The sequence below is a fragment of the Ochotona princeps genome, chromosome 4, assembly GCF_030435755.1.
Source record: "Ochotona princeps isolate mOchPri1 chromosome 4, mOchPri1.hap1, whole genome shotgun sequence".
In the NCBI taxonomy this organism is placed as follows: Eukaryota; Metazoa; Chordata; class Mammalia; order Lagomorpha; family Ochotonidae; genus Ochotona; species Ochotona princeps.
In genome coordinates, this window is record NC_080835.1 from 5637894 (window position 1) to 5663689 (window position 25796).

The 25796-nt window shown below is 59.9% G+C and overlaps 1 protein-coding gene across 22 annotated transcripts in view; it reads left to right on the forward strand.

Moving 5' to 3' along the window:
* Positions 1–25796, forward strand: part of NRXN2 (neurexin 2) — a 108309-nt gene that overhangs the window by 58441 nt on the left and 24072 nt on the right. For 12 of the 22 annotated variants that reach the window (XM_058662837.1, XM_058662845.1, XM_058662840.1 and 9 more), the window contains 8 exons: positions 2109–2495; positions 2697–2900; positions 10129–10155; positions 11386–11514; positions 11844–12225; positions 12696–12886; positions 14077–14250; positions 14573–14692. In XM_058662837.1, coding sequence (XP_058518820.1) covers positions 2109–2495; positions 2697–2900; positions 10129–10155; positions 11386–11514; positions 11844–12225; positions 12696–12886; positions 14077–14250; positions 14573–14692 — 1614 coding nt within the window. Of the gene's footprint in view, positions 1–2108; positions 2496–2696; positions 2901–10128; positions 10156–11385; positions 11515–11843; positions 12226–12695; positions 12887–14076; positions 14251–14572; positions 14693–18572; positions 19455–25796 lie in introns of those variants that run through there. The other 10 variants (XM_004596714.3, XM_004596715.4, XM_058662847.1 and 7 more) reach the window with 4 other exon arrangements.

Below are 25796 nucleotides of genomic sequence, written 5' to 3' on the forward strand. Positions count from 1 at the left end.
CAGAGGTGTGAAGGATGAGGCAGGCTGTGCCTGGGGCCTGTGGGGTCCCTAGACTCCCAACCCTGGGAAGTGGGTGTAGCAGCAAGGTCATGTGTAGGGCATGCCTTGTCGGAGAATGAGCTAGGGAAGGTGTTTACAAAAGGGGACACAGAGGTGGACGTTGGCTGTATAGGTACGATGCTACTTGGACACGCACATTGCATGTGGGAAGGACCCGGATTCTCTCTGGATTCCAACTTCCTGCTGCTATAAATACTGGGAGGTAGCAGGAGGTCCCAGGTTCTTGAGTCCCTGCAGCTCCTGGGGCTGGGCTAGGCCAAACCAGGAGCCAGGGGCTCCAGGCAGATCTCCCCACACAGGTGCAGGGGGCCCAGACCTTTGGGGGGCATCTCCTGCTGCTCTCTCATGCGCCTTAGCAGGGAGCTGGATTGGAAGCAGAACATCTCAGGGTTGAATTGACAGCCCAGTATGGATGCTGGTGTTGCAAACAGAAGCTTGGCATGTGCCACTGCTTTAACCCAACTAGGATAGGCAGAATGCAGATTTTTTTGAAAGTTTTTCCCAACATGAGGAAGGAGAATGTGCAGTTTCTGCAGTCTTACGTGCTTTGAAGCACCCGCCTTGTCCGGAGTCAGTAGTGGGCAGGATTCACCTGGTTGTCTACCCCACGTTGCTGTAACACCCGGTCCCGGGAATTCACGGAGGGCAGTCTGTTTGGCTCGTAGTTCTGGAGGCTGGGAAGTCTGAGGACGTGGCAGCCGAGTTTGGGGGTGTCGGCCTGGCCCCGGGTCAGGTCGTGGTGGAAAAAGGAGCAGGTGGCTGGGCGCATGCGCAGACTTCAACTGGCAGTCTGCTTCCTACGAGTGAACTGACTTGGGAGGAAGGGAAGAAACAAAAATGAAGCCACTCCTGGAAGAAAGGGCTGCATATCTCTTAGAGGTTTCTACAACTCTGAAAGGGCCCACCTTCCCATACTGCCACCGTAGTAAATTCTCATTTGAATTTTGGGTTTGTGTTGCGGGGACAGAGGGAAAAACAAACCATTTCCTTTAAAAATTTTTTTAATTATTTATTCAAAAAGTAGAATTACAGAGAGAGAGAGAGGAAGAGACACCTGGAAGGCTTTCATTTGTTGGTTCATTTCTCCAAATGGCCGTGCTGGCTGGGGCTGGGCCAGGCTGAAACCAGGAGTTCATCTGCGTCTCCCACTGGGGTGAGGGACCCAGGCACTTGGGGAATCCTCTGGTTGCTTTCCCAGATGCAGGGAGCTAGACCAGAAGTGGAGCAGCCAGGGCTCCAACTGGCACTCGCATGGGATGCCAGTGTCACAGGTGTTGGCTTAACCCACAGCACGACAGTGGCCCCTGCAGGACAAGCTGTTTCTAAGCTGTGGCACTCTTCTTGCAGAGAACCCTTCTGGCTCCAAAGCTCCCCGATTGTCCACCCCCCCAGACACCAGTCCTCCCAGGCACCAGGTGCCAGCCTGCCAGTGAGCCCTCCCACCGGTCATGGAGGAGAAGGCAGGGCAGTCAGGCTGAAGGGTGGGGAATGCTCTGAGGTCTGGGTGCCCGGATGGGCCTCTGGCTCTGTCCCTTCCCCACAGTGAAAGGTTGGAGAGCTCCTCACCTCTCATCTCTGTCAGCGTCATGTGTTTTAAAAAAAAAGGTGGGGGGGACAATAGAAAGAATGGATTTCATAGTTATTGGGAGGATCAGGAACCAAGTTTAAGGGTTGGGAGCCTGGCATCTTGCATCCAAGCGTCTTTCAGGTTCCCCGACTCCCGTTCCTGGGCCTTGGGACTGACTGGTGAGAAGCCAGCCCTCTGTGGGTCCCAGCTTTTCTGGGTCAGGTGGAGAGGGAAGATGTGGACTGAGGCATGGAACACGTAGCGGCTGGGCTGGGGGCTGCTCACAGGAGCGGCTCCACCTGTTGGGGCCCTGGACAGGCAGTTTCTGCGGCAGGGAAGTGAGGTCCAGCATCCTGAACCTGCGGTGGTGGCAGCATGCAGGACTGGGCACCCCCTGGGCAGAGTTAGTCTGTCTCGGCAGGCTCTAACGTCTGTCCACCCCTGCCGCCTCACTAAGGCCACCCTGTGCCTTTGTCCGCAGGCTCCATCTCAGTCAACAGCCGCAGCACGCCCTTCCTGGCCACAGGGGACAGTGAGATTCTAGACCTGGACAGCGAGCTGTACCTGGGTGGCCTCCCCGAAGGGGGGCGGGTGGACCTGCCTCTGCCCCCGGAGGTGTGGACAGCGGCGCTCCGGGCCGGCTACGTGGGATGCGTGCGAGACCTCTTCATAGATGGCCGCAGCCGAGACCTCCGGGGCCTGGCCGAGGCGCAGGGGGCTGTGGGCGTCGCACCCTTCTGCTCCCGGGAGACCCTGAAGCAGTGTGCCTCTGCCCCATGTCGCAACGGAGGCGTCTGCCGGGAGGGCTGGAACCGCTTCGTCTGTGACTGCATCGGGACCGGCTTTCTGGGGCGGGTCTGTGAGAGAGGTGAGGCTGGGCTGTACCCCACTCCCCTTCCCGACACCCCGCCCTGATTCGCTGTCCCTCCCTGGGTCCCGATACCCAAGGGCTCCACCTCACAGGCTGGCCTGAGGCTGGTCAGCCTTGTTGTGATTCTCTGGTCTTCTCTCTCCCTCCACTGGCCTCCTGCTGTTCTCACGGATCCTCTTGCTGCCAACCCTGGGGCAGAGGCCACGGTCCTGAGCTACGACGGCTCCATGTACATGAAGATCATGCTGCCCAACGCCATGCACACGGAGGCAGAGGATGTGTCCCTCCGGTTCATGTCCCAGCGGGCTTACGGACTGATGATGGCCACCACCTCCAGGGAGTCCGCCGACACCCTGCGCCTTGAGCTGGACGGGGGGCAGATGAAGCTCACTGTCAACCTTGGTAACTACCCTGCCCAGGCCCTCCCGGCCCTTACCCCGGCCCTGTCTCTTGACCCTCTCCCCCCTCTGTCTGGAGAAGCTGGTGGGAGTACCCTCAGCAGAGTTTGGAGGTGGGGGTGCCCTCAACCTGGGTTGGAGCCCCTGAGATGACACGTCTGAGTGACGTGAGGACCTGCAGTGTGGGCTTGTGTGTGGGCATGTGGCATGGGGGGGCAGTGGTGACAGTTGCCCTTCCAGACTCCACGGAGTCTTCAGTGACAGACCTGCACCTGCTCAACCATTGGTTGACCCGTTGGAGAAATGGCCCCGACAGGGATGGGCAAGAGCTGGCCCCTGCTTGTGGCCACCCTCGGCTGTCCCGCCTAAGGAGCCATCCCTGTGTGCATGCGTGCAGGAGCCCGTCTTTCCACCGTTTTCCCGTCTGCCATACGTGGTGTCCTGAGTCCCACTGCTGCCCTCTATAGACAGCTAGTCACCAGGTGTCAGGATCCTGGCTTTAGAGATTTAGGTATTTGAAAGGAAGAATTATCCAGGGAGAGAGGGAGAGACAGAGGTCTTCCACGCACTGGGTCACCCCCGACTCCCCAGTTTCCAACAACTGGCCACAGTGGCTGGAGCTGGGCCAGGCTGAAGCCAGGAGCCTGGAACTCCATGCAGGTTTCCCACGTGGTGGCTGAGGCCCAAGTACTTGAACCATCTTCTGCTGTCCTCCCAGTACATTAACAGGGAGCTGGATGGGAAGTGGAGAAGCTGGGACTCGAACTGGTGCCATGTGGGATGCTCATATTACAGGCCTCAACACTGTCCACTGCACCACAGATCCCTGCTTTGATTTTTTAAAGATCGATTTTTTCAGCATTTTTAATTTGAAAGGCAGAGTTACAGAGAGAGAGAGAGAAGATCTTCTATCAGCTGGTTCACTTCCCAAATAGCTGCGATGGCCAGAGCTGAGAAGATCCAGGAGATTGGAGCCTCCTCCTAGTCTCCCATGTAGGTACAGGGACTCAAACATGGAGCTGGATGGGAAGTGAAGCAGTTGGGACTTGAACTGGCATCCATCCAGCCAAGATTGGTGCCATAGGTGGAGGCTTAGCCTACTACACCATGGTGCCAGTCCCTATGATATCCATATTTCATGGGTGACGAAATGGGTCTATGAGTATTGATTGACTTGTTCAACTTTCCAAGGCCCCTGACGGCTTGGTGAAGGAGCCAGCCTGAGCTCCAGCCTGTCAGCCTACAAAGGCCTTTGCCATCAACCTCCTGGAGCTGGAGGTGGGCTGTGACCCTTCTGCTTACCGCCCCTGCCTTTACCCATGGGTGAGGGCAGGCCTGGCTCCCATCACAGCGCAGTCTCCAGGGTGTCCACCTCGACTGAACCGTGTGGCCTGTGGTCTCTCTCTGTGGCCTTTGGCTGTCACAGGGCTCACCCTTCGGCCTACAGGAGGGTGCTTTGGAAAAGGTGCCAGAAGAGTGGAATTCAAAGCTAAGTTTATTTTGGCTTACAAAAAAAAAAAAAAAAGGCCGATATCTATGACTAGATTTCAGGGTTTTTTTTTTTTTTTAAGATTTATTCATTTTTATTACAGCCAGATATACACAGAGGAGGAGAGACAGAGAGGAAGATCTTCCGTCCGATGATTCACTCCCCAAGTGAGCCGCAACGGCCTGATGCACGCCGATCCGAAGCCGGGAACCTGGAACCTCTTCCGGGTCTCCCACGCAGGTGCAGTGTCCCAATGCATTGGGCAGTCCTCAACTGCTTTCCCAGGCCACAAGCAGGGAGCTGGATGGGAAGTGGAGCTGCTGGGATTAGAACCGGCGCCCATATGGGATCCCGGGGCTTTCAAGGCGAGGACTCTAGCCGCTCACAGAAGGGAGCAAGCCTGCAGCTCAGGGGTCGAGATGCCCAGAGCCCACCCAGTGGTCAGTACCCAGGTGCCCATCCCTGGCTTCCGACCCTGTCTTCCTGGCAGTGCAGACGTTAGAAGGCAGCAGCTATGGCTCAAGTCACAGGGTCCTCGCCCGCACTGAGACACCTGCGTGGTGTCCCTGGCTCTGGCTTCACCCAGTCCCTGCTGTGGAGGGCGTTTGGGGGTGTAAATCAGCAGACAGGGATACCTTGTCTCTTAGTGCCTCCCAAATAAACAAATTAGTGAAAAAAAAGGAAATAAAAAAAAGGAAATATTTATGGAAAATGTGTTATGAAAAAAGTGCACAATAGATTTCAAATTTGTTTTTACACTAAACACACACACCAAAAACCAGCTTCCCTTTGAATTCCATTTTTCAGACTGACTTACCCCTGCATTGGTGGCACACTTTTAAGTGCCAGGTGCATCTAGACCAGGGAGCACAGCAGTGACCCAGCAAGGCACTGGGCAGCATCCTGCGCAGGCAGCCCTGCCCGGGAGGGACACGTCCTGAGCTGCTCTGGCTGTGGCTGAAATCTAGCCATTTCAGGCCAGCCTCCTGGAGCACACGAGCCCTGCAGGTGTGGGGAGCCCTCGGGCTACTGGGGGGTGGCTACTGCTTGTCCCAGGTGTAGAGAAGTAAGAGGCGCTGAGACCTCCTCTGCTGAGTTTTCTGTGTCCTATGGTCTTGCCTTGACCTTGCTGTCCAGGGCGTTGTCAGGACAAGCTATGGCCTTCTGGGGCCCCATTAACATCCAGGGAACTTCGGAAAGCTGTGGAAAGCCGCAAGCAGAGAAACTGATTGTGGTGCAGGAATGTTGAAAATTTGCATCCAGGTCTTCACCCAGCAGCCCCTGCATTTGTGCCTTGCCTTTTCCTTGTCTCTTTTGGCCCACCTGGTGTATTAGATTCACCAGAACTGAGGGCTAGAGCTGTGCAGGTGATCGGCTGGAGCCTGAGCACCTGTGGGGGGCGGTTCCCTGCAGCTTTGCTTCAACCACAGTCACTGTTTAGAGTGGGTGCTGGGTGGCAACTCTCCAGGAGCCAGTGGGCAGGGTGACACCTCCGGCCTGGGCAACACCCCCTGCTTCTCTGGGACTGTCCCAAGAGGAAGGCACCAGCTCCACTGCCCTACGGAGTGGCTCTGTGCCCCTCAGAGTTCCTGGAATGTGTACCAGTGTGAGACCGTGGCTGCTTTGCCTGGACACGACTGGGTTCCCTACGGGGCTGAGCACAAGGCTCTGTGCTTGGCAGACATGCAGCAGGAATGCGCAGGGAAGACAGATGATTCTGGCAGTGCCCAGGGGCCCAGGAGGAGCTTACATTTCCTTTAAAAAAAAAAGATGTATTTATCTGAAAGATAGAGAGAGAAAGAGAGACCTTCCATCCACTGATTCACTCTCCACACAACCACCCCAGTCAGGGCTGGGTCAGGCCGAAGCCAAGAGCTTCATCCGGGTCTCCCACGTGGGTGCAGGGTCCCAGAGCCTTGGGCCGGCCTCGACTGCTTTCCCAGGCCACAAGCAGGGAGCTGGATGGGAAGTGGAGCTGCTGGGATACAACATGGCACTCATCTGGGATGCTGGTGCTGCAGGTGGCAGCTTAGGCCGTTATGCCACAATGCCAGCCCCAGAAGCTTACATTTCTTCACACAGAAGCCAGCAGTGTCTGTGTCAACCAGTTTATTTTGGTGAGCCCCGAGATCCTTTTACACTCAAATCCACCTTATTCCTCCCCTGGGCCACTCTTCCGTCAGTGCCACGTGAAGTCCCTGAAAGTCCCAGAACAAGGCAGCCTCCTGGGAGACCCACTGTGTTAAGACGAGGCCTCCCAGGCTGGTCTTGGCTGACTGGCCCTCCCATGCCCTGTCAGCCCTGACCACACCTTGCCCCCACCTGCAGAAGTGTGGGAGCCAAGATGCCACCTCCAGCGTAGCTGCCGACAAGCTGTGACCAAAGGCTTGTTGCAGAGGTGTCTGTCCACAGACACTATTGCAGGTGGACCAGAGGCACTGGGGACCCACGGGTGGACTCCTTGTGGCCTTGAGATGGGAGAGAAAGAGCACTGGCCTTGGGACCAGCAAGCCTGGGCTCTGGCTTTGGAATCTGTCTCTGCTGGCCCAGTTTTTTTTTATTCGCAGAGCCTCTGTTTTCCTACCTGTGGAATGGAGCCAGGGATCCTCACCTCACCTGCTTCTGCATGGTGGTTTTGAAGCCCACATGGGCCAATGACAGGGAAGAGAGCATACAGGTACAAAACACACCTCTGGAGACACCAGCAGCCTCCTCGAAGGAAAACTGCCCCGGGGCAGAGGGAAGCAAGCTAAGGATCAGGCATGGGATGTCCTCCCCGCAGCATCGTCCCACCCCACCTTGGAAGCCCACCCCTGGCCTGCAGGCAGCTGTTGTCTTTGATCTGGGGGGACTTGCTGCCTGTCCAGCAAGCAGCCTCGTGGGCGCCCCCTGGAGGGAGGCTGCCGTGACAACGGGTTCAGGAAGGATGCTGACTGGTTGCTGGGCCTCCCGCTGTTGGTGACCACTGCACGGGGCAGGGCAGCCTCCAGAGATGGTCACCTGCAGGCCAAGAAGGGACCAAATAGGAACCTCTGCCTCCTTCCAGCCAGAGGAATCGGAGGAAATGGATTTATTTATTTGCAAGAGTTAACATAAAAGAGAGAGGGAGAGAGAGAGAGCTTCTCTATTCACTGGTTCACTCCCCAAATGGCTGTAATGGTCCAGGATCTGCTAGCCAGGGGCAAGAAGCTTCTTCCCAGTCTCCCACACGGGTACAGGGGCCCAAGCACCTGGGGCCTCTTTTGTTCATTTCCCAGGTACCTTAGCAGGGAGCTGAATGGAAAGTGGAGCAGCTAGGACCCAAACCAGCACCCACTACGATGTTGGCATTGTAGACGGCACTTTAACCTGCCACATCACGGCACCTGCCCCTTGTTTGTGTTTTTAATCAGAGTGAAGACACGTTATGTGCCAAAGCCTTCTAGGGCTATGGGAGTGGGTGGTGTTGTCCTGGTATGGGCAGTTACCAAGCTGTTCCCTGTGCCAGGCTGCAGGGGCACCTGCCTGAATATGGTTGGTCTGGGAGGTAGGCTGCCACCCCGTGGTGACCCCTCTCAGATGAGATGTGGCCTGTGGGCTCCCAAGGTTGCCTGCCTGGGACCTTCGGCCACTGTCTGCCATCTGGGGGGTGAGCAAGCTTGCGTTCTTTCCCCACCGAGTTCTTTTCCATGCTACTCATTGCACTTGCCCGTACCATCCCAGTCAAACCGTGACCCTGGGCTGTGTGCCCAACCTGGCCGCGCTGGCTCTGCGCAGCCCACCGCTGTCTGTTCCTGGCAGTCAAGGCACGGGTCAGTAGACAGCAGGTGACTACTTCGTCTTCTGGGACTCTGCAGGTGTGTGCACTGCGATCAGCTTTCTCTTTGTTCTCGGTCCCGCACTCATTCTCCTAGCACCTCTGGTGCAGGGGCGAGGTGGAGGGGGCAGTCACTGAGGGCTGGGGGCCGGGTGCTGTCACCTCTTCTCTGGACAGATGGACCCCCTGACCCCTGCTTGCCTGGTGCCCCGTGCTAGCGAGGGGCCAATGCTGAGCTCTGCCCCCCCGGTGGGGATCAGCCTGACCCTCCTGCCCCTGCTCCTGCCTTTTTTTTCTTTTTTGGACCCTTCATGGGTGAAGACTCTGCCGGCACTGAGGGAGCCCCCGTGACCTGTCTCCAGGGCCTGGCACCTTTCCCTCCTGCCGCACCTCCTCTGACCATCCCTCCCTGTTTCTTTGCGCCACACCCCTGTTCCTTCCTCCCCTCTCTTTGCCTCCTCTTCTCACTGTGACCTCTGACTGCCCCCACCCCCTCCCGTGCCTGCCTCTGTCCCTCCCCACCTCCCTTGCAGCTTCCTTGGTGCCAGGCTGTGGCTCTGGGTCCCGGCTGCTCCCCCACTCTTCTGCTGCGGTTGACAACGTGTGTGGAGCTCAGCTGTACTGCCCTGGGGGCCCATGACACCCTCCCCCCACTGCCACAGGGGGCACCCGGTCACTCCACTGCAGGAACCTTCAGGAGTCCCTGGGTGGGCCTTGGGGACACAAGGGGCATAGCCTGTTCTGGGAGGAGCGTCAGGAGGCCTGGCTGGGTGACTCCCCGCAGGCTGATACCTGCAGCTTTGCTGAACCACAGAGGGCCAGCCCTGAGCACACCCGTCTGTTTGCCAGGTTCCTATTCAGCATTCTGCTGCTCCTGCCCCCAGAGAGGGTGACTCCTGGGGTCACACAGTGTTTGTGGAGGGTTTAGGTCCGAGACCACAGCTGCAGCCAGGCCCCTCTCCCTTGAGTGGTGTCGCAATCTGCTGAGAGCAGGTGCTGGCGACTTTAAGGCTTCAAGCTGCAGGACACTGCCACCTGTGCAGGGGTGTCCAACTGCGAGATGGCCAGGGGCTGCGGGACCTGGCGCTGCAGGCTCCATGGGCACATCTGCTCCTGGCCTGCGAGGGATCCTCATCTTAAGGCTGGAGGACAGCCCATGCCGCTGGGCCAGGTGCCAGTGTGTTTCTCTCTGGGCTTTTTCCTGACACTCTGAGGAGTATCCCATTTGGGGGACTCGTTCTCCAGCTGTGAGGCCTTCCCCCTGCAAGCAGAGCACCACCATGAAGTCCTCTCCAGGGTAGGGGAGCACCCCGATGCCCAGCAGCAACTGGGCAATCCCTCCCCCCAAGTCCAGAACAGGGAGGAGCGAAGGAAGGTTCCTGCAGAGGTGATGCCAACCCCTGGGGCTCTGGGAGGGCATGGCCTTGGTGATGGGGACCCTGGGACAGACTCTTCCATTGAGCTCAGAGCCCCAGAAGGCATGGGAGTGACACATCACACCTGGGCTCTGAGCGGGAGTCGCCCCAGAGCAGGGGCTGCAGGACACTGGCCGGCTTCTCTCACCTCTCTCCTAAGTCTGGGAGGTGGGGGAGGTCGGCCAAGCCCTCCGTCCCTCAGTGATCCCCCGTACGGCTGGGATTCCCAAGGTGCCTATCTCCCTGGGCCCCTCCAAAAAAGGGCATCCGAACCCTCCCATCCCCTGGCTGTCCTGCTTTCTCACTCCAGGGGGAGGCTTGGAGCCCTTTTGGGGGGCAGGAGGGACTGGGGTCTAATGGAGCAATGGGAGAGAGCACCTGGACACGCGTGGTCCCCAGAAAGTGGTCCCAGGGAAACCCCTGCCTGCAGACACCCCTACCTGTGAAGGATGTAAAAAAAAAAAAAAAAAAAAAAAACTTGTTCTGCCTTTTTGTCTCCCCTCCCCCTCCGCCCACCCCACGGCCCCCCCAGACTGCCTGCGTGTCGGCTGCGCACCCAGTAAGTGGCTTCCCTTTTCCTCTGCAGAGACCCAGGGACGGGATGCAGGACTCTGGGCTTAGGGGAGGGCTGGGAAGGAAAAGGCTTCATCACTGGCGTGTGTGTGAGTGTGTGTGTGTGTGTGTGTGGTGGGCTGTGTGTGCAAGGAGGGGGTCAGGTATGAGGATGAGTGGAGGCGGAGGGTTGTGGAGTGCAGGACAGGTAGCATGAAGCTGAAACAAGGAAGGGTCAGGCGTGGACCTGGGTCCTGGGAAGGGACAAACTAGGACACTCTGTGATCAGTAAGAGGATGGTGAGGAGGCAGCGTAGGCGTGCTGGATTGCCACTTCACAGCCTGGCAACCCAAGTCGGAGACCAGCCAGTGATGTGTCACTGCATCCCTAGAGGTGGCCACAAGGGGGCAGGCGAGGCACGTGGGAAAGACAGTGAGGGGGCGTGTCCTGGCTTCAGTGTGGGCTACTGCAGTGAGGGGCTGTTAGTCCAGGTCAGCAGGTGCAGGGACTCTGGGGTGTCCCAGCCTTGCTGGGCTCAATGCCCCCACAGGGTCAGCACACATAGAGACGCTGTGTGCTCCGTGCATGATATGATGTGTGTCCCTGAAGGCCAGCACGCTTGGTCCTGGATGGAGTGGTCACCAGGGGCTCAGGGTGTGACCTCAAAATGTGCAAGGGCCCATCTGGAGGATGACCCTGGTTTTCACTGAATGACCGTTGCTCCCAAGAAAGAGAACATTTGCCTGTCGCTGGCTGGGCTGGCTGGGCTGGCTGGGCTGGCTGGGCTGGCTGGGCAAGCGACCACGTGGCCATGTGAGTGGTAACCCGGGCAGGTGCCTGCCATGGGAGAGCTGGATTGCATCCCGGGGGGAGGACACAGCCATGGGCACCCAGCTACAAGTGGGAGTATGGTCAGGCTGGGAGGTCTGGAGAGCTTGAGGCCTGCTTCTGTGTCGGGGTCAGTGCAGTCGTGGGAAGCCCCGGTCTGTGGGTGTACAACTCTTTTGCGAATGACTCCCACTGAAGTCACACAGAGTGACAGCACTAAGTGTGTCTGGCTTGGGACTGGGGGTGTGTTAAAAAGGTCTGGGTCTCCAGGTACGAGGTGAGGCCGGGAGTGTGTGTACGGGTGTGTGTGTGTGGCCATGGCTGTGGAAGCGGCTATGGGTCCTGTGTACACCCACTGGGGCCATCTGGGAGTGTCTGCATGTTGGGGGGCATGCTCACTCCCCCCTTGGTGCTGCAGGGAAAGGCCCCGAGACGCTGTTTGCGGGCCACAAGCTCAATGACAACGAGTGGCACACGGTGAGAGTTGTACGGCGTGGCAAGAGCCTGCAGCTCTCTGTGGACAATGTGACGGTGGAGGGTAGGTGGGCCTGGGCCCAGGGTACAGGGCGTGGGGAGGAGGCAGACACGTCATTGGTGACCTGCCCTCAGATCCAGCCACTGGCCCCGGGGAGGCGTTCTGGAGGGCGCTGCTGTTGCCCTCCCTCCTGGGGCAGCAGGCTATGGGGTCTGGATCCCATATTTCCTGCTGTGGGAAGCTCTGAGGACTCCTGCCTCCCCAATTCCTCCTCCCCACCCCCTGCCTAGGGAAGCTGTGATTGGGTGATTGGGACTGTGGTGTGAAAGGTGGGGGGTTCCTGGGGACTGCCCTGGAGCCAGTCCTTCACCGGCATCTCCGGCCCCGAGCAGGGCAGATGGCGGGAGCCCACACACGGCTCGAGTTCCATAACATTGAGACGGGCATCATGACCGAGCGGCGCTTCATCTCCGTGGTGCCCTCCAACTTCATCGGGCATCTGAGTGGGCTGGTTTTCAACGGCCAGCCCTACATGGACCAGTGCAAGGACGGTGACATCACCTACTGTGAGCTCAATGCGCGCTTCGGCCTGCGTGCCATTGTGGCGGACCCAGTCACCTTTAAGAGCCGCAGCAGCTACCTGGCGCTGGCCACGCTGCAGGCCTACGCCTCCATGCACCTGTTCTTCCAGTTCAAGACCACGGCCCCTGACGGGCTCCTCCTCTTCAACTCCGGCAACGGCAATGACTTCATCGTCATCGAGCTGGTCAAGGGGTGAGGGGCTGGGCTCCGCGCGGCTGGCCAGTAGTGACCCCTTTCCCTGCTGACCCGGATGTGGCCTGGATGCAGTTCCCCAGCCACTGAGTTCCCCCAAACCATGGGTCAGGATTCAGGTTCCTAACCACGACTCCCCTCTCTGAGGCAGTCAAGATGGAGAAGTGATACCCACATACCTGTAGCCCTCCTCCCTCAACCCTGGCCTGCCTAGGCCTCCCTCTCTAACCTTAGAGACTCCTACCCTAAGGCGGACTTAATTCTCGCCCCTTTCTCTTCTACACCTGTGCCACCTTTGCCCCCGTCCCTCCTGTTGCCCCACAGCCTTTCTCGCTGAAGGATGGGGGTCCCCTCCCCTTCCCAGTCCCTTCTTCCTCCTTGGACGCTTCCCTCCTCCCTTGGTGGCCCCCACCTCCCCGGCACCACCCTACCCAACCCTGATCCTCTGCCTCCTTCCCACCGCGGGACAGGTACATCCACTACGTGTTCGACCTGGGGAACGGCCCATCCTTAATGAAGGGGAACTCAGACAAACCCGTCAATGACAACCAGTGGCACAACGTGGTGGTGTCCAGGGACCCGGGCAACGTGCACACACTCAAGATCGACTCCCGCACTGTCACGCAGCACTCCAACGGCGCCCGCAACCTCGACCTCAAAGGTGGGGTGAGGGATTCTGCAGAAGGCCTGGCCTCGGCCCGTGTCCCCCAGCCCATGTCCCCCTCCATGCCCTCTTCTAGTTCCCGTCCCTCTTGCCTGTTCTCCACCAGGCTCGGTTCTGGTCTTCCCATGTACCCCCCCGGCCCTCCTGCGTATGCTCCCCTTCACACAGAATGTGGGGGTACTGCTCAGTGACCTTGTTCTAGAGCTGGGGGGAGAGTGGCCTCTTGGGTCTCCAAGGCCGAGAAGTCAGCATTGGCCAAGGATTGCAGAAGGAGCAGGTGGCGTAGCGCCCTCGCCTGCATAGACTTGGGTGGGGTAAATGGCCCAGGCCGGCATCCCAGAGGCCTGTACCTGCAGCTATGGGACTCCGGGCTTCTCTTTGGTTGTCATTGAAGTCTGGTGGCCTGTGCCTGAAACAGTAGGACACGAGGCAGGCTGAGCTCAGGGGACCTGGCCATGGAGCAAGGTGGCCCGTAGTGTCCTCAGAGCCAGCCAGGAGGCGCTGGGAGCCACCTCCTTGCACCTGCCAAGGCAGCTCTCAGCTTGGCGACTTTCAGTAGGACTGCAGGCGGATTTAGCCCAGGACACAGGGCTGCAATGCTCTGTGCTTCCTGGAGGGGCGATGTGTAGTAGTGAATCCGAAGGGGTTACCTTGGGTTGAGCAGGTGGCCAAGGTGGCAGATTGGTGTCTTGGCAAAGCTCAAGGGGAGCTGGACTTCATGGGAGGGGACCAGGGATCCCCAAAGAGAGCTTCTTCCCATGATGGGCCCCCACCTCAGGCCAAGCTGTAAGGGAGCTGAGCTTGGAAGGCCCGGGGAGAGAACCAGAGTTGGGAGAGGCCTGGAGAAGCCGTGGGACTTCAGGAGGGGAGGAGTGGGAGAGAGTGGAGGATGGGGCTGGGCGGCTCTGAAAGGCTCTGATTACAGGCCGGAACTAGAATCCAAATGCGTGGGAGCACGCGGTCTCCTCTAGCTGCCCCCACCCCCACTCCTCCAGGCATCTGGACTCCTCCAGGAGGGGGGCGGACAGATGGCACAGTGGGGGGAGGAGAGAAGGAGGAGACAGGGGTGGGGAGGAACACCTCAAGTCTGAGACAGCCCTGTGGGAGGTCCACGCCTGTGGCCAGTGATGGGGGTTGGTGCATGGGCACCACACCACACCTGCAGGCTGACCCCACGCCCTTCACAGGGGAATTGTACATTGGTGGTCTAAGCAAGAATATGTTCAGCAACCTGCCCAAGCTGGTGGCCTCGCGGGATGGCTTCCAGGGCTGCCTGGCCTCGGTGGACCTCAATGGGCGCCTCCCGGACCTCATCGCCGACGCCCTGCACCGCATCGGGCAGGTGGAGAGGGGCTGTGACGGTGAGTATTAGTGCAGGTGGGAGAGTCAGATGTGGCCTTGCTCTGGTTGGCTGCGGAAGGCAGGGCGGGGCCTGTCCTTATCTCTGTCACGTGAGTTGGGAAAAAAGGGTCACTTGCCCCACTCCGTTGCTTCCCACCCCGACCCCTTTTATAGTTCAAGGCCAAGCCTGGGAGTTGAGTTCTCCACTCCTGAGGTCCTCCCCTGTGTGTGAAGGGGAAGACCTCCCCACCTTCAGGGCCCTGATGCCTCCAGGCCTCCTGGGGGTCGGGAGGGAAAGGGCTGGGCTGAGCCAGTGGTGCTGCTCCCTCCTGCCCCCTCCAGGCCCCAGCACCACCTGCACCGAAGAATCCTGTGCTAACCAGGGCGTCTGCCTGCAGCAATGGGATGGCTTTACCTGTGACTGCACCATGACTTCCTATGGCGGCCCTGTGTGCAATGACCGTGAGTGGTGGGCAGGGCCGGGGCTGGGGAAAGGGATGGACTGGGGGCAGGGCTGGGCCCGGCCAACACGGCCGAGGGCTGGGTAGTCCTGGAGGAGATCCAGGCCCATTCCCAGCCACAGGACTGAGGGAGGAAGGAGGGCGCCCCAGGGCCCAGCTGCTGTGCTCCTTCTGTCACTTCCTTCCTTCTGGTTCTGAACAGCCCTCACCCACAGCCACCTGGGTCAGCGCCCCCATGCCATTAGCTTGCTGCTGCCCTGTGCCATCTGGGCAATGGTCTCCGTGTTGCACCTGTGCTCTGGCACGCAGAAGGGGGCTCATTCACCTGTGCCCCCTTTTCCCTGGTGCCTAGAGAAGCCTGTGATGGGAGCCGGTTCTTTCTGACCCATAGATGTCTGGTGGGGCGTACCGGGCAGGCAGTTGGACAGCCTGGATTTCTGGACGCAGGCCTGCTCTTCCCCCTTTGTGTCCCTCAGGAAATCCAGCTGCAAGTTGTCCTCCTGAGCCCCAAGGACACTTCCCAGCGTCCTCGTCTTGTGTCCCCACCCTGTCGGGGCATCTGCCTGCTGCCTCATGTGTTGGTAGAGGCTGTCCCCAGGGAGGGCAGGTTCTGCAGCAGGTTCCAAGTCCCCAGTGGCTGGGGACCAGCAGCTGGTTAGAGCCTGGCAGAGGGAGGACAGCTGGGTCCAGGGGTGGGGTGGGGAGAGGCAGCTTTCTACTTCCGATTGGGGTGAGATGATTGGTTATTTGGCATGGCCCTGGGACAACTGGGCTGAGCAGAGAAGTTAGCCGCCTGGGACACACACACACACACACACACACACGGCCATGAGAGCTGAGAGGCACAGAGCTGCGAGGACACCCCGGGGCCAGGGCTCCAGCCTCCTCATTGCCTTGGTGGCCCTGCCACCTGAGTGGGAGTCCAGGACCTGGGGCCCAACTTGCTGGATGCTGTTTCTGTCCCATCCACCTTACCCTGCACTTCGGTGGTGTCTACAGGCCTGGCCAGCCCTGTGCTATCCGCCACACTGACCCCAGGAATGTCCTGCCGGACTCGCAGCTCAGTGTGATGCCCACCCCAAGCCTCCCACTGTAGGGGGGCCGGGGCCTCTTCCTGCCAGGCAGCTCAGCTTAGGAGACCCAAAGAGGCTGCTAAGGCACAAACCTTCGCTACCAGTCCTTTATGAAGCTTGGATATTGGGGTAGACAGGATGCGGGGCCATCCCTGCTGTGTGACAGGTGAGGGAACTGGCCTCAGTGGAGGTGGTGACTTGCCCCAAGTCCCTTCAGCTAGGAGGACTCCGATCAGTGAGTTCTAGCAGTGGGGCTTTGGAGGTGGCCACGATGGAGGGAACTCAGGATGGAGAGGCATTGTCACTACTTACCCGCCACTGGGAAGGGGCATGGGAGGTGGGGGGGGTGAGGGCTGGGCTTCCAGGCCATATGGGGGCTGGGGAGTGGGGTTGGTCTTGCCACATGTTGCTGTCCCTAAGCTGTGGCCCTCAGGCGTGGCCTGAGCCCAGCTGCAGAGCCACAGACAAGGTAGGTGCAAGCTGGAGGAGCCCCCATGGGACTCAGGGAGCTATGCCTATGAGAATACAGTGTGGAGACACTCTTCTGGGAGTTAGGGTCCTGGCAGGCCCGGTGGCAGGGGAGGAGAGCTGGGCGGGGGGCTGTCCCCTGAGAGCTGGGGTCAGAGCGTGCAGTGTCTGGGAGTGAGGCCTGAGCTGAAGGAAGAGCCATTCCTCGTGTTGGGCCTTGGTTCTCTCCATCCTTGATTCCAGGGTTTCTCTCGGGGACGAGGAGACTGCCATGTTCCCTTAAGCCTGGGCAGAGAGAGTCCAGCAGGAGATGGGGACCACGGGGAGAAAGGGAGGAGGGGTGAGGAGATGAGGGCCAAGGGTGGGCTTCCAGGAGGGGCACTCCCTCAAGTCCCTGCTTGCGGCCTCTCCCAGTAGCGGCTGGTCCTGCGCCGTCATCCCTGCCGTCCCGCAGCCTAACTTCTATTGATCTGGCACACACCTCTGTCGCTCCCTTCCGTTTTACCCTCTGTGCGCCCCCCGCCCTCCCGGCATCACCCCCACCAGCTCGCTCCCTGATATTGATTGGCCTCTAGGCGGCTTTTCTTCCTCTCCTCCGGCCGGCGGCTCCTCCCTCCTCCCTCTGGGACCAAGCATTTTCTGCCTGCTCAGAGCTCTGGTGGTCCATATTCCAAAGCCAGGGTGCAGGAAGTGGATGAGTGGGCAGAACAAGGCCCCCGGGAGCCCTCAGTCTTGGGTGTCTCCTTCCGCATGGGGCCCTGCAGCACCCCAAAGCCTCCTCTCGGGGGCGCCTGAGAGATCCCTTCCTTCACTTCTGAAGGGCCGGGGCATCTGGTTCAGGCATCCAGCTTGGGGGTGGGGTGGGGTGGGGTGGGGTGGGGTGGGCAGGGCAGCCAGACCCAAGGAGCTGTCCCGGTCCCAATCACATGTGCCTGGGGAGCTGTCCCACGTCCTGACCACATGGCCTGGGACAGCCCAGGATTTTTGTTGTTCTAGTTCCAAGTGGAATTCAGTTGGAGTCGGCTTCCCCCTCCTCCGGACCCTGACCCCTTTCTCGCTCCACTTGACCCTCCCTTTTGCTTCCCCTCTTCCTCACCTCTCCCTCTCACCCTGCCCTCCCCACCACACCCTCTCCTGAGCAGAGTGGAGGTGTCTGCCAGGGAAGGGAGAAGCAAGTCTGCTTGCCGTCACTTCAGGGGTCGTGAAAAGTGCTTCTTGGAGCCCCCAAATGTGGGAGGCTTTCCCCAGTTGGGTGAGGCAACATGACGGACAAGTGGTTTCCTCAGCTGCCCATAAGTGGCCCAGATTTTGTGTTTCTATGGGGCACTCAGTGGACAGGGGTTGTGGAGAGAACCTGGTGGAGAGGTTGAGGCTGGGGAGGGACAGTGGGGGGTGAAGAGGAAGGACTGAGGGGGGCAGCAGGCCTTGTGCAGATGGTAGGAGCCCCCATGGGGTGGAGAGGATACTGTGTGTATTCATGGGAGTGTGCATATGCGTGTGCTCTGTGCGTGTGTGTGTCCCTGCATGTCTCTGATGCTCTGGGTGCCTCTGACATTCTGGCTGCATATTGTGTGTGTGTGTGTGTGTGTGTGTCCCTGTTTTGTAGGGCGGGCATGGGGTTATACGGGTTTCCATGTGAGTTGGCTTTGACCATTCATCACCTGTGACCAGGCAGGTCTGTGCGCACACACGTGTATGCATGCCAGCAAAGGAGTGATCAGCTATGACCATGTCTAGAAGCACATGCGTGCATGTATGTGACATGAGTGCACATGTGTGTCTGAGCTGTGTGCTTCCGCACAGGGTATCTCCCTACACTTGTCTCGGCCACCTCCCAGCGTTTGCGATCCGAGGGCTGCGTGCGGAGGTGGCAGTGGCCCCATCTCCTACACGCAGGACCTGCGTGCACTATTGGGGTTCGTCCAGGTGGGGGAGGGGAAAAGGAGGAAGACAGCGGCCTCCCTTGCTAGCCTCAGTCCTGTTCAATTATTCAGCAGGGCCCCTTTGGAGGGGGGGTGGTGGTGGATGGGAGCACGCGGAGAGCGCGCGCCCGAGCGTGGGGGTGGGGCGCGCGCGCGCAGAGGCGAGGTGGGCGCGCAGTGGGCCGGCAGGTGCCGCGCGGTGGAGCTGCCCAGCGCCGCCCGCAGCTCGGGTCCCTCCGCCCTGCCCCCTCCTCCTCCCTCCCCTCCCTCCCTCCCGGGCTCTCGGCCTCCCTCTCTCTCCCTCCCAGCCCTCCAAGCCTCTGCAGCAACACTTCGCTGCCTCCATCTCTCCGCCGGCATCTCGCAGGCTCTCGCCTTTCCTCGGCTCATTCCCGCTCCCCTCCTTTCCTTTCCCCTCCTCTCCCTTCGTTTCCCCCTCAGCCGGATTTGCTTCTCTCCCTCCAACCCCCTTCCCTGCTCCCGCCCCCTCCCTCGGCCGCTCCCTCCTTTCCGGGGCCTCGGACGGACAGGCGGGCAGCGGCAGCGGCGCTGCCGTCCCTAGGCTTTCCGGGGAGCCGGGCTCGGTCGGTCCCTCTCCCCTCCTGCAGCCCGCACCCCCCTCCCCGGTCGGCTTGGTTTTTCCGCAGGATTCCCCCGCTGTCCCCTCCTTCTCCACCCGGCACCATGCCCCCTCCCCTGGGCGCTCCCCCGGGTTTCTGACGGCCCCGCGCGCGCCGCCGCTCCGACCCCGCCGGGATGCGGGGAGACCCCTAGCTCCTCGCCATGGACCCCGGCGTCCTGGACCTTGGCATTGCCGCTCCACCGACCCTGGATTTCCCGGCGGGTTCCAGTTGATTTCGTGGGCTCCGCCGAAGGAGGCTCGGGCGCTGGTTCTTCCTCCTCGTCACCCCCCTACCTCTGCTGCGCCCCCCCTCCCGGAGCTAGGAGCTGGAGGGGGGCTTCGCGGGGCTGCACGGCCCCGCGTCCCCGCCCCCGGCCATGGGGCTGTGAGGCGGCCGCCCCCGGGCCGAAATGCACCCCGGGGGGAGCGGGCCGGGGGGGTGCCCGCGCCGCCCCCCCGCCCTGGCCGGGCCCCTGCCGCCGCCGCCACCGCCGCCGCCTCTGTCGCCGCCGCCGCTGCTCCTGCTGCTGCTGCTGCTGCTGCTGTTGGGGGCGGCCGAGGGGGCTCGGGTCTCCTCGAGCCTCAGCACGACCCACCACGTCCACCACTTCCACAGCAAGCACGGCACTGTGCCCATAGCCATCAACCGCATGCCCTTCCTCACCCGCGGCGGGCACGGTAAGTGGCGCCGCCGTGACGGGCTGGGCCCCGGGGCCTCCGCAGGCCGCACCCCAGCCTTGCGCTGCGCCCCGCCCCGCCAGGAGCCCCCTCACCTCGCGGCTCGCCATCCCATCAGCTCGGCCCCACCCTGGCCTCCATAACGCTCCCCTCCCCCACCCCTCCTCCTGGCTTCACTGGGCTCCCTTGCCTCACCTTCACCCCTTCCTGGGTGTGGGTTATCAGCGGCTTGCTCTGGCAGCCCGCCCTCCTGCCTGCCTGTCCTGTCATCCCGCCTCCATGGCCGACCCTCATCACGTCTCCATCTGTCTAACTTCCGTAGCTGCCTCGCCCTCACCTTCCCCCCAGCGCGGGGCTGGCACCCCCTGCAGCCCCCTCCCACCTCTGTCCCATCTGTCATTTCTGCCTTGGACGTGTCCCCCCTTTCGCCTCCGTTGTCCGTTTTCCCTCTGCCCTCTAGAATCTTCCCCTCCTGGTCCATCACTGGCGGCTCTCCCCCCCCCCCCCCCCGAATAATCAGCTCCCCACTCTTGTCCCACAGGCCTCCCGTCTCCATTTCTCACCTCCCTCCCATAGCCTGTTATCTCGGCTGCTTTCACCTCTGGTGCCTGGCCACCTCTCACCTCTGCACATCTTCCCAAGCCAAGTCTCTGCCTCGGACTGTGCTTTCCACTCCTGACTCCCTCCACCTGCCATCCCCTCACTTCCTCTGCAGCCGCCTGAGCCTTGCCACGTGCAGCCTCCACCTGCCACCTCCCCGTTGGCCTTGCCATCACCTCTCATGGCTGCTGAGGCCTCTCACCTCCCATCTCTGTTCATCCTTCGTGTTCCAGTTCATTGCTCTATCACCTGCCTTTCCAGAGAACTCATTGCCCCCCTACCACTCCCCCTCCCTGCACCTTGACCCCACTTTCCTAGGCACCCCCATGGCGTTCTCCTCTCTGCCCAGCCCCGTGCTGCCTCCCTGCTCCTCTCTGGCCCCGTCTGGCCCTCTGTCACCATCCCTCTCTGCGGTCCCACCCCCTCCCAGCGCCGCATGCCCACCTTGTCTCTGAGGCACCTGGCTGCCTCCCATCTGGGTGTTTGGGCATCTCCTGTGCCCACCTGCCACCACTGTGCTGGCTTCAGGTGGCGCTCTGCAGCCCTGTGGTGGCCGCTGGGGTCCTCTCCTCATCCCTCCCTGGCCTTGACCTGGCCCTGACCCTGGTTCCCCACCACCTCTCATTTTGATCCTCTGCTTTTGTTCTTCCATTGCTATCCCCCTCAATGTCTCCACCGTTTCCCGCCGGTGCCCCTCACTACCCCCATTTCTACTGGTACCCCGGCCTTCTTATCAGCACCCTGCTTCTGTCAACTCCACTGCCCAGTCTTCTGGCTGCACCTCCTCCACCCTTTCTGTTCCCTTTCTGGTTATCTTCCCTGTCCTCCTTCATCCGTGTCTCCCTTTTCCATGCCTCTACTAGCTTTTCACCCAGTTCCCCAGGAGCAGTCCCTCAAACTCTTCCTCTCTCGTCCCTCTTCCCATTGCTGTCTTACCAAGCTCCTGGGAAAAGGTCCTCCTCGCTGTTTCCCTTCTCCACGGCCCCGCCACACACCTTGCTCTGAGTGGGAACTCACTGTCCCTCCCCACGAACTGCCTGTCCCTGGTACCTTCCTGCCCCATTTCATGGTTCCTGTCACTCCTGGAGGCCTAGGGTGGCTCCCTAAGGTGCACAAACAGGCTGTGGTCCTTCTGCATTGCTGAGGTGTGAAAGGTGTGGGAGAGGAGAGTGGAGCCAGGGATGCTGAGGGGAGAGCCTTGCAGGGTAAGGATGGAGAAGAGGTGCAAGGAGAAGGCAAAGGAGAGCGGGGCTGGCCCAGCACTGAGCAGGCTGGAGGAAGGGCTGGGAGCAGGCATGCCCGAGGAGGGCTCAGGAAAAGAGTGCAGGCCAGGCTCTTCCGAAGCACTGCAGGATAGCTCAGTGTCTTACCAACCCAGATCTTTGGGAATTTTTCTGGAACGCAGGTGTGTGGAGGATTGTCTTGGCCTCTGCCGTGACAGAGACATCCATAATTACAGCTTTTGAGGAGAGGGAGGCAGGAACCCATGGGACAGTGGTGTTGCGATTGCTTCCCAGATGGCCGCTCACAGGGTGGGCACTGCCCGGCAGCTCCTGCAAGCCAACCATGGCAGGCAGCCCAGGATGGGCCAGAGAAACCTGCAAAGGGTGGGCAGCTGAGAGGAAGGAAGATGGGTCAAGGAAAGCTAGAGTGGGGAGAAGGCCACCTGCTGTGGTTGGCCTCTCCCCTCTGTCCCTGCAGGCCCTGGGCGCAGATCTTGGGGTCCACGCATGGCTGGAGGAGCAGGCCAGCTGGGGGTGTCTTTCTAAGCCAGGCTTCCTCCCTGTGCCCACATCTCCCTCAGTGCCCCCTCAGTGCCTCCCCATCCCCAGTGTTAGGTAGGCTCTTGCTGCACCTGCTGCTCCACTTCCTTCTCTGCTTCCCTCCCCCTTCTTCACTCTTTCCCCAATTCACCCTCCACCCTCAGCCCTTCCTGTCCCATGTTGTGCCTACCCACTGTGGCACTTCTGCAGTCAATGTCCCTTTGGGCATAGCAGGAATAAAGCACATCTGGTTCCATTTCTGGGGGCTGAGTGAGGGCGACACGCTCTTGACCCCCTTCTCTGTTCCTCACTATTCTGGTCTCAGAGTTCTTGAGAATCTCTGAGTCCCCAAGCATCCCTTCTGGCACTTTCTGGAACCAGGATGGGAGAGCTCAACCCCATGAGTTCTAAGTCAGGAGCTCCCAGGAGTTCAGGACTGACTATGCTGAGCAGTTCAGGGGGATAACCATGTGTTTTGATTCTGGTTGTAAGTCTGTCTGTGGACTTGGATTCTGGATCGCCCAGTAGATGGCCAAGAATGGGCTTGCGCACAGAGGGTTCTGGAGAGCAGAGTGTAGGAGTGTGGGAATATGGAGCTGTTCCCTGGGGGACAGAGGGGGGTAGAGATCTTTCTATAGAAAGACCTGGGCCTGCCCAGGAGCATCGGCACAGAGCCAGCCAGAAGGCGGGTAGGGGTGGTATGTGTGGCTAAGGCCCCAGCATGGTTGCATAGCTGTTTTTTTCTTTTTCTTTTCTTTTTTTTTTTTTTCTTACCTGGTCTGGTTGGATTTTGCTGTTTGGATCTGGATTAGCTATCTATGGTTCATGGTTGCTTGGGCTGTTTTGTTATTTATTTTTCTGGAATGCAGGTGTGTGGGGGATTGTCTGGAAGATTCTTCATTCTCTAGAGTGTTTGTATCAGTGCATTTGTGGCTCTGGAAGGCCCTAAGGGGACTGTGTTGGGTGTGGGCAGAAGGTATTAACCCCGGGCCTGTGGCTTCTTGAGCCTAGCCAGAGGCCCCCCTAGGCCTGGGCTTTAGGGGGCTGGTGGTGGTGTGCAGGCCTCAGGGACATGTTTGGCGGTATATAGCTCACCATCACTTTCCTGGGGAGGTAAAACAACAAAAACGAAACAGCAGTCTAGCCCACTGGCGGGCCTCTCTGGAGGCAGCCGGAAGGCCTACACAGGGGACTACACAGGCATTCTGGGCCCCGTTTTGCTCCAGAGCCTGCCTGGCCCCTGCCTTTCCTGCAGGGATGAGAGGTGGGATGTGCCTGGCTAACTGGGAAGGGGGAGGCTGGCCAGAGCCCTGCCTCCTCCACCCAGCCAGAGCCTTGGGCTCCGAGTGCTGGGGTAGCGGGGAGAAATGTGTCCTCAGGGTGACCAGTGGTACCTCAGCCCAACAGACCATTCCTTCTTCCCTCTCCGTCAACACCCCACCCCTCACTGTCATAAACACCTTCAGGTCTAGCAGGGTCATAGCAGCTGGGCAATGAACCCTGGATCTGGGGGGGAGGCTGGAAGAGGGTGGTGGGCAAGGCATGCGGTATTTCCCCCACCCCGCGTGCACTCCAGCCAGCTGTGTGTCTGTCTGTCCTTCTGTCCTGCGTGGAGCCAGCCCTGCCCGGGGGCTTGTCTTTGTGTGCTTACCACCATGTTTCCGGCTGCCGCGTCTGCAATCTGGGGTCCGCCTCTCCACGCGGGGTCTTTGTGTGCAGCTGGCAGCAGCAGCATCGTCGGTGTGTGGGCGTGGGGTCGGCTGTGCGTCACTGGGGATGTGTCTGCTGCCCTGGGGCTTGGGTGGTGGGCACGCACCTCACTGCTCCAAGGGGTGAGGATGAGGGAGCATGAGACCTGATTGCTCCTCCCGGGACACCCTGCACAGGTGGGGGCTCTGTCCGTGGTGCTGAGCTGGCTGGGGTCCAACCGAAAGGTGGGGAAGAAGAACCTCTTCTGCCCCAGACGGGCTGGGAGTCAGGTTCCAGATAGAAGGTTTTCCTCTCCCTCTTTCTTGGTCTGAAGGGGCCTGTAAACCTGATAAAGCCCTCATGTGTACCAGGGTGTGTGAGTGGAGGAGGGGCAACATCTCAGCCCCATCCAACCCCACCCCCAATTCAGACATGCAGCTTGGGAGTAGAGGGGGAAGGGGGGACCCTGGGTATTATGGTTGTCATGGAAACAGCCAGTTTTCCAGAGTGCGGCAGCATTGGGAGTGTGGAGACTATAGGCCAAGCAGCCTCCAGGCCCTGGCCTTTCCAGGCAGGTGTCCTGCTGGCATAGGGGTGGGGTCCACTGTGCATCCTGAACTTGGGGCTCGTCCTGACGGTTCCACCCTCACTGCTCTGCCTCCAAGACCTCCGCCCTGACTCTCCACCCAAGGCAGAAGGGAACGTCTGGGGTCTGGAGGGAGTGGAGTCAAGCCCCCCAGGTTGCTGAGAAGGCCTCCCTGGGCACGGGCTGAGGTGAAATGGCAGATGCTAGGGAGCAGAAACCTTGTCACCTGGCCTTGTCTGGGGCACTGAGGGGACTCTAGGCCCCACCTCCCTGCTGGCCTCACTGTCTCTCTGGACCTAGGTCCAACTCCTCAGCTTTTCCCTGGGCCTGCAAATGAGATACCAGGAGGTCTTTGCTCTTTTGGGGGGTCCAGGAATACCCTCTCCCCTGATACCTTGGCTAAAGGGGGTTCTCGGGTGCCTGAGATGAGAACCCACAAGATGAAAACCACCATCTTGGTAGAACAGCCTTGCCTCTTGGGGAGGTCTTACCCCCCAAGGCCTTGGAGTCCACCACAAAGTTGCCCACTGCTCTCCTGGCCCCAGGCCTGCGGCCCTTCTATTCTGTCTACTCCAGCAGGGTTCTGCCCTCAGATCCCCCACATCACCTTTCTCTCTTCAACTAAGTCTTTGCTTGAACCCCTCTTCCTCCAAGAAGTGCTCTGAGAGGAGTCATTAGTAGCTAATTATTTAATTAAGCATTTTATGAATCTCATCTGCTCCAGTGGTGTTCTAGAGACTTGTAGGGTCGTTTACCCCTTCTCCTGTCTGTCCTGATTCTCCAGCCTCCCAGAGCAGGTGCCCTTCCTGGAAACTTGGGGGACGGGCCCCCACCCCACCTCCAGGGAGCTCAGTCAGCCGCAGGAGGGAACATGGCGACTAATGGGGTTTATTTTGGGGCTGAGATTGTTAGGGACCTCACACCCGCCCCCGGCAGCCGGATGGTGGATGGTGAGGAGGAGAGAGAGGGAGAAGGGGAGAGAGGGTGGGGTGGGGGAGGGCAGGAGAGGGAGCCTTCATTGCGGGCACCCACCCTCCCAGCTCTCTCACCTACACCCCTCTCTGTCCATCTGTCTCCCTGCCCCCTTCCCCCTGCCAACCATCCATTCCTCTTCCCTGTGTCTCAACATGGTTCTAGGTGCTCTCTGAAATGGAACCCAGGCAGCCCCATTGTTTGGGGGTAGAAGCAAGGAGGGGCTGGGGAAGGGGCTGAGATGGGGGCAGGCAGGAGGCGATGTTGGCCAGGCACCAGCGATGGGCCATGACTCAGAGCTGCCCACAGCCCTGCTAATCTTCCCGCCATCGCCTGGGGCCCTTTTTTTATTTTGATTGATTTATTTTTTGCCTTGGTGTTTGCCAAGCTCTGGCACTAAGGAAATGCACACCTTTAATCTATCATTTGGACCCACCCTGGAGAGTCAAGCTGGTGAGCACCAGGCCCCTGGCTTCTTCCTGCCCAGAACACTCCTGTCTTCTCTCCTGGCAGTCTCTCTCTGGGTGCTCTCTCTCCCTCTCTCTGTTACCTCTGTTTTGCTGTAATTAAAGCTAGAATTCTTGATGAGGTAGCTACATCTGTCTGTGCGCGTGCACGGGCTCTTGCCCGGGTACCCATCTTGCCAACTGTTCCCAAGGGTTGCAGGGCTGGTGGTTGCTGAGGGGGTGGAGTGCGGTCGCAGCAGAAGCCCCACCCCTTCACCTAGTGCCG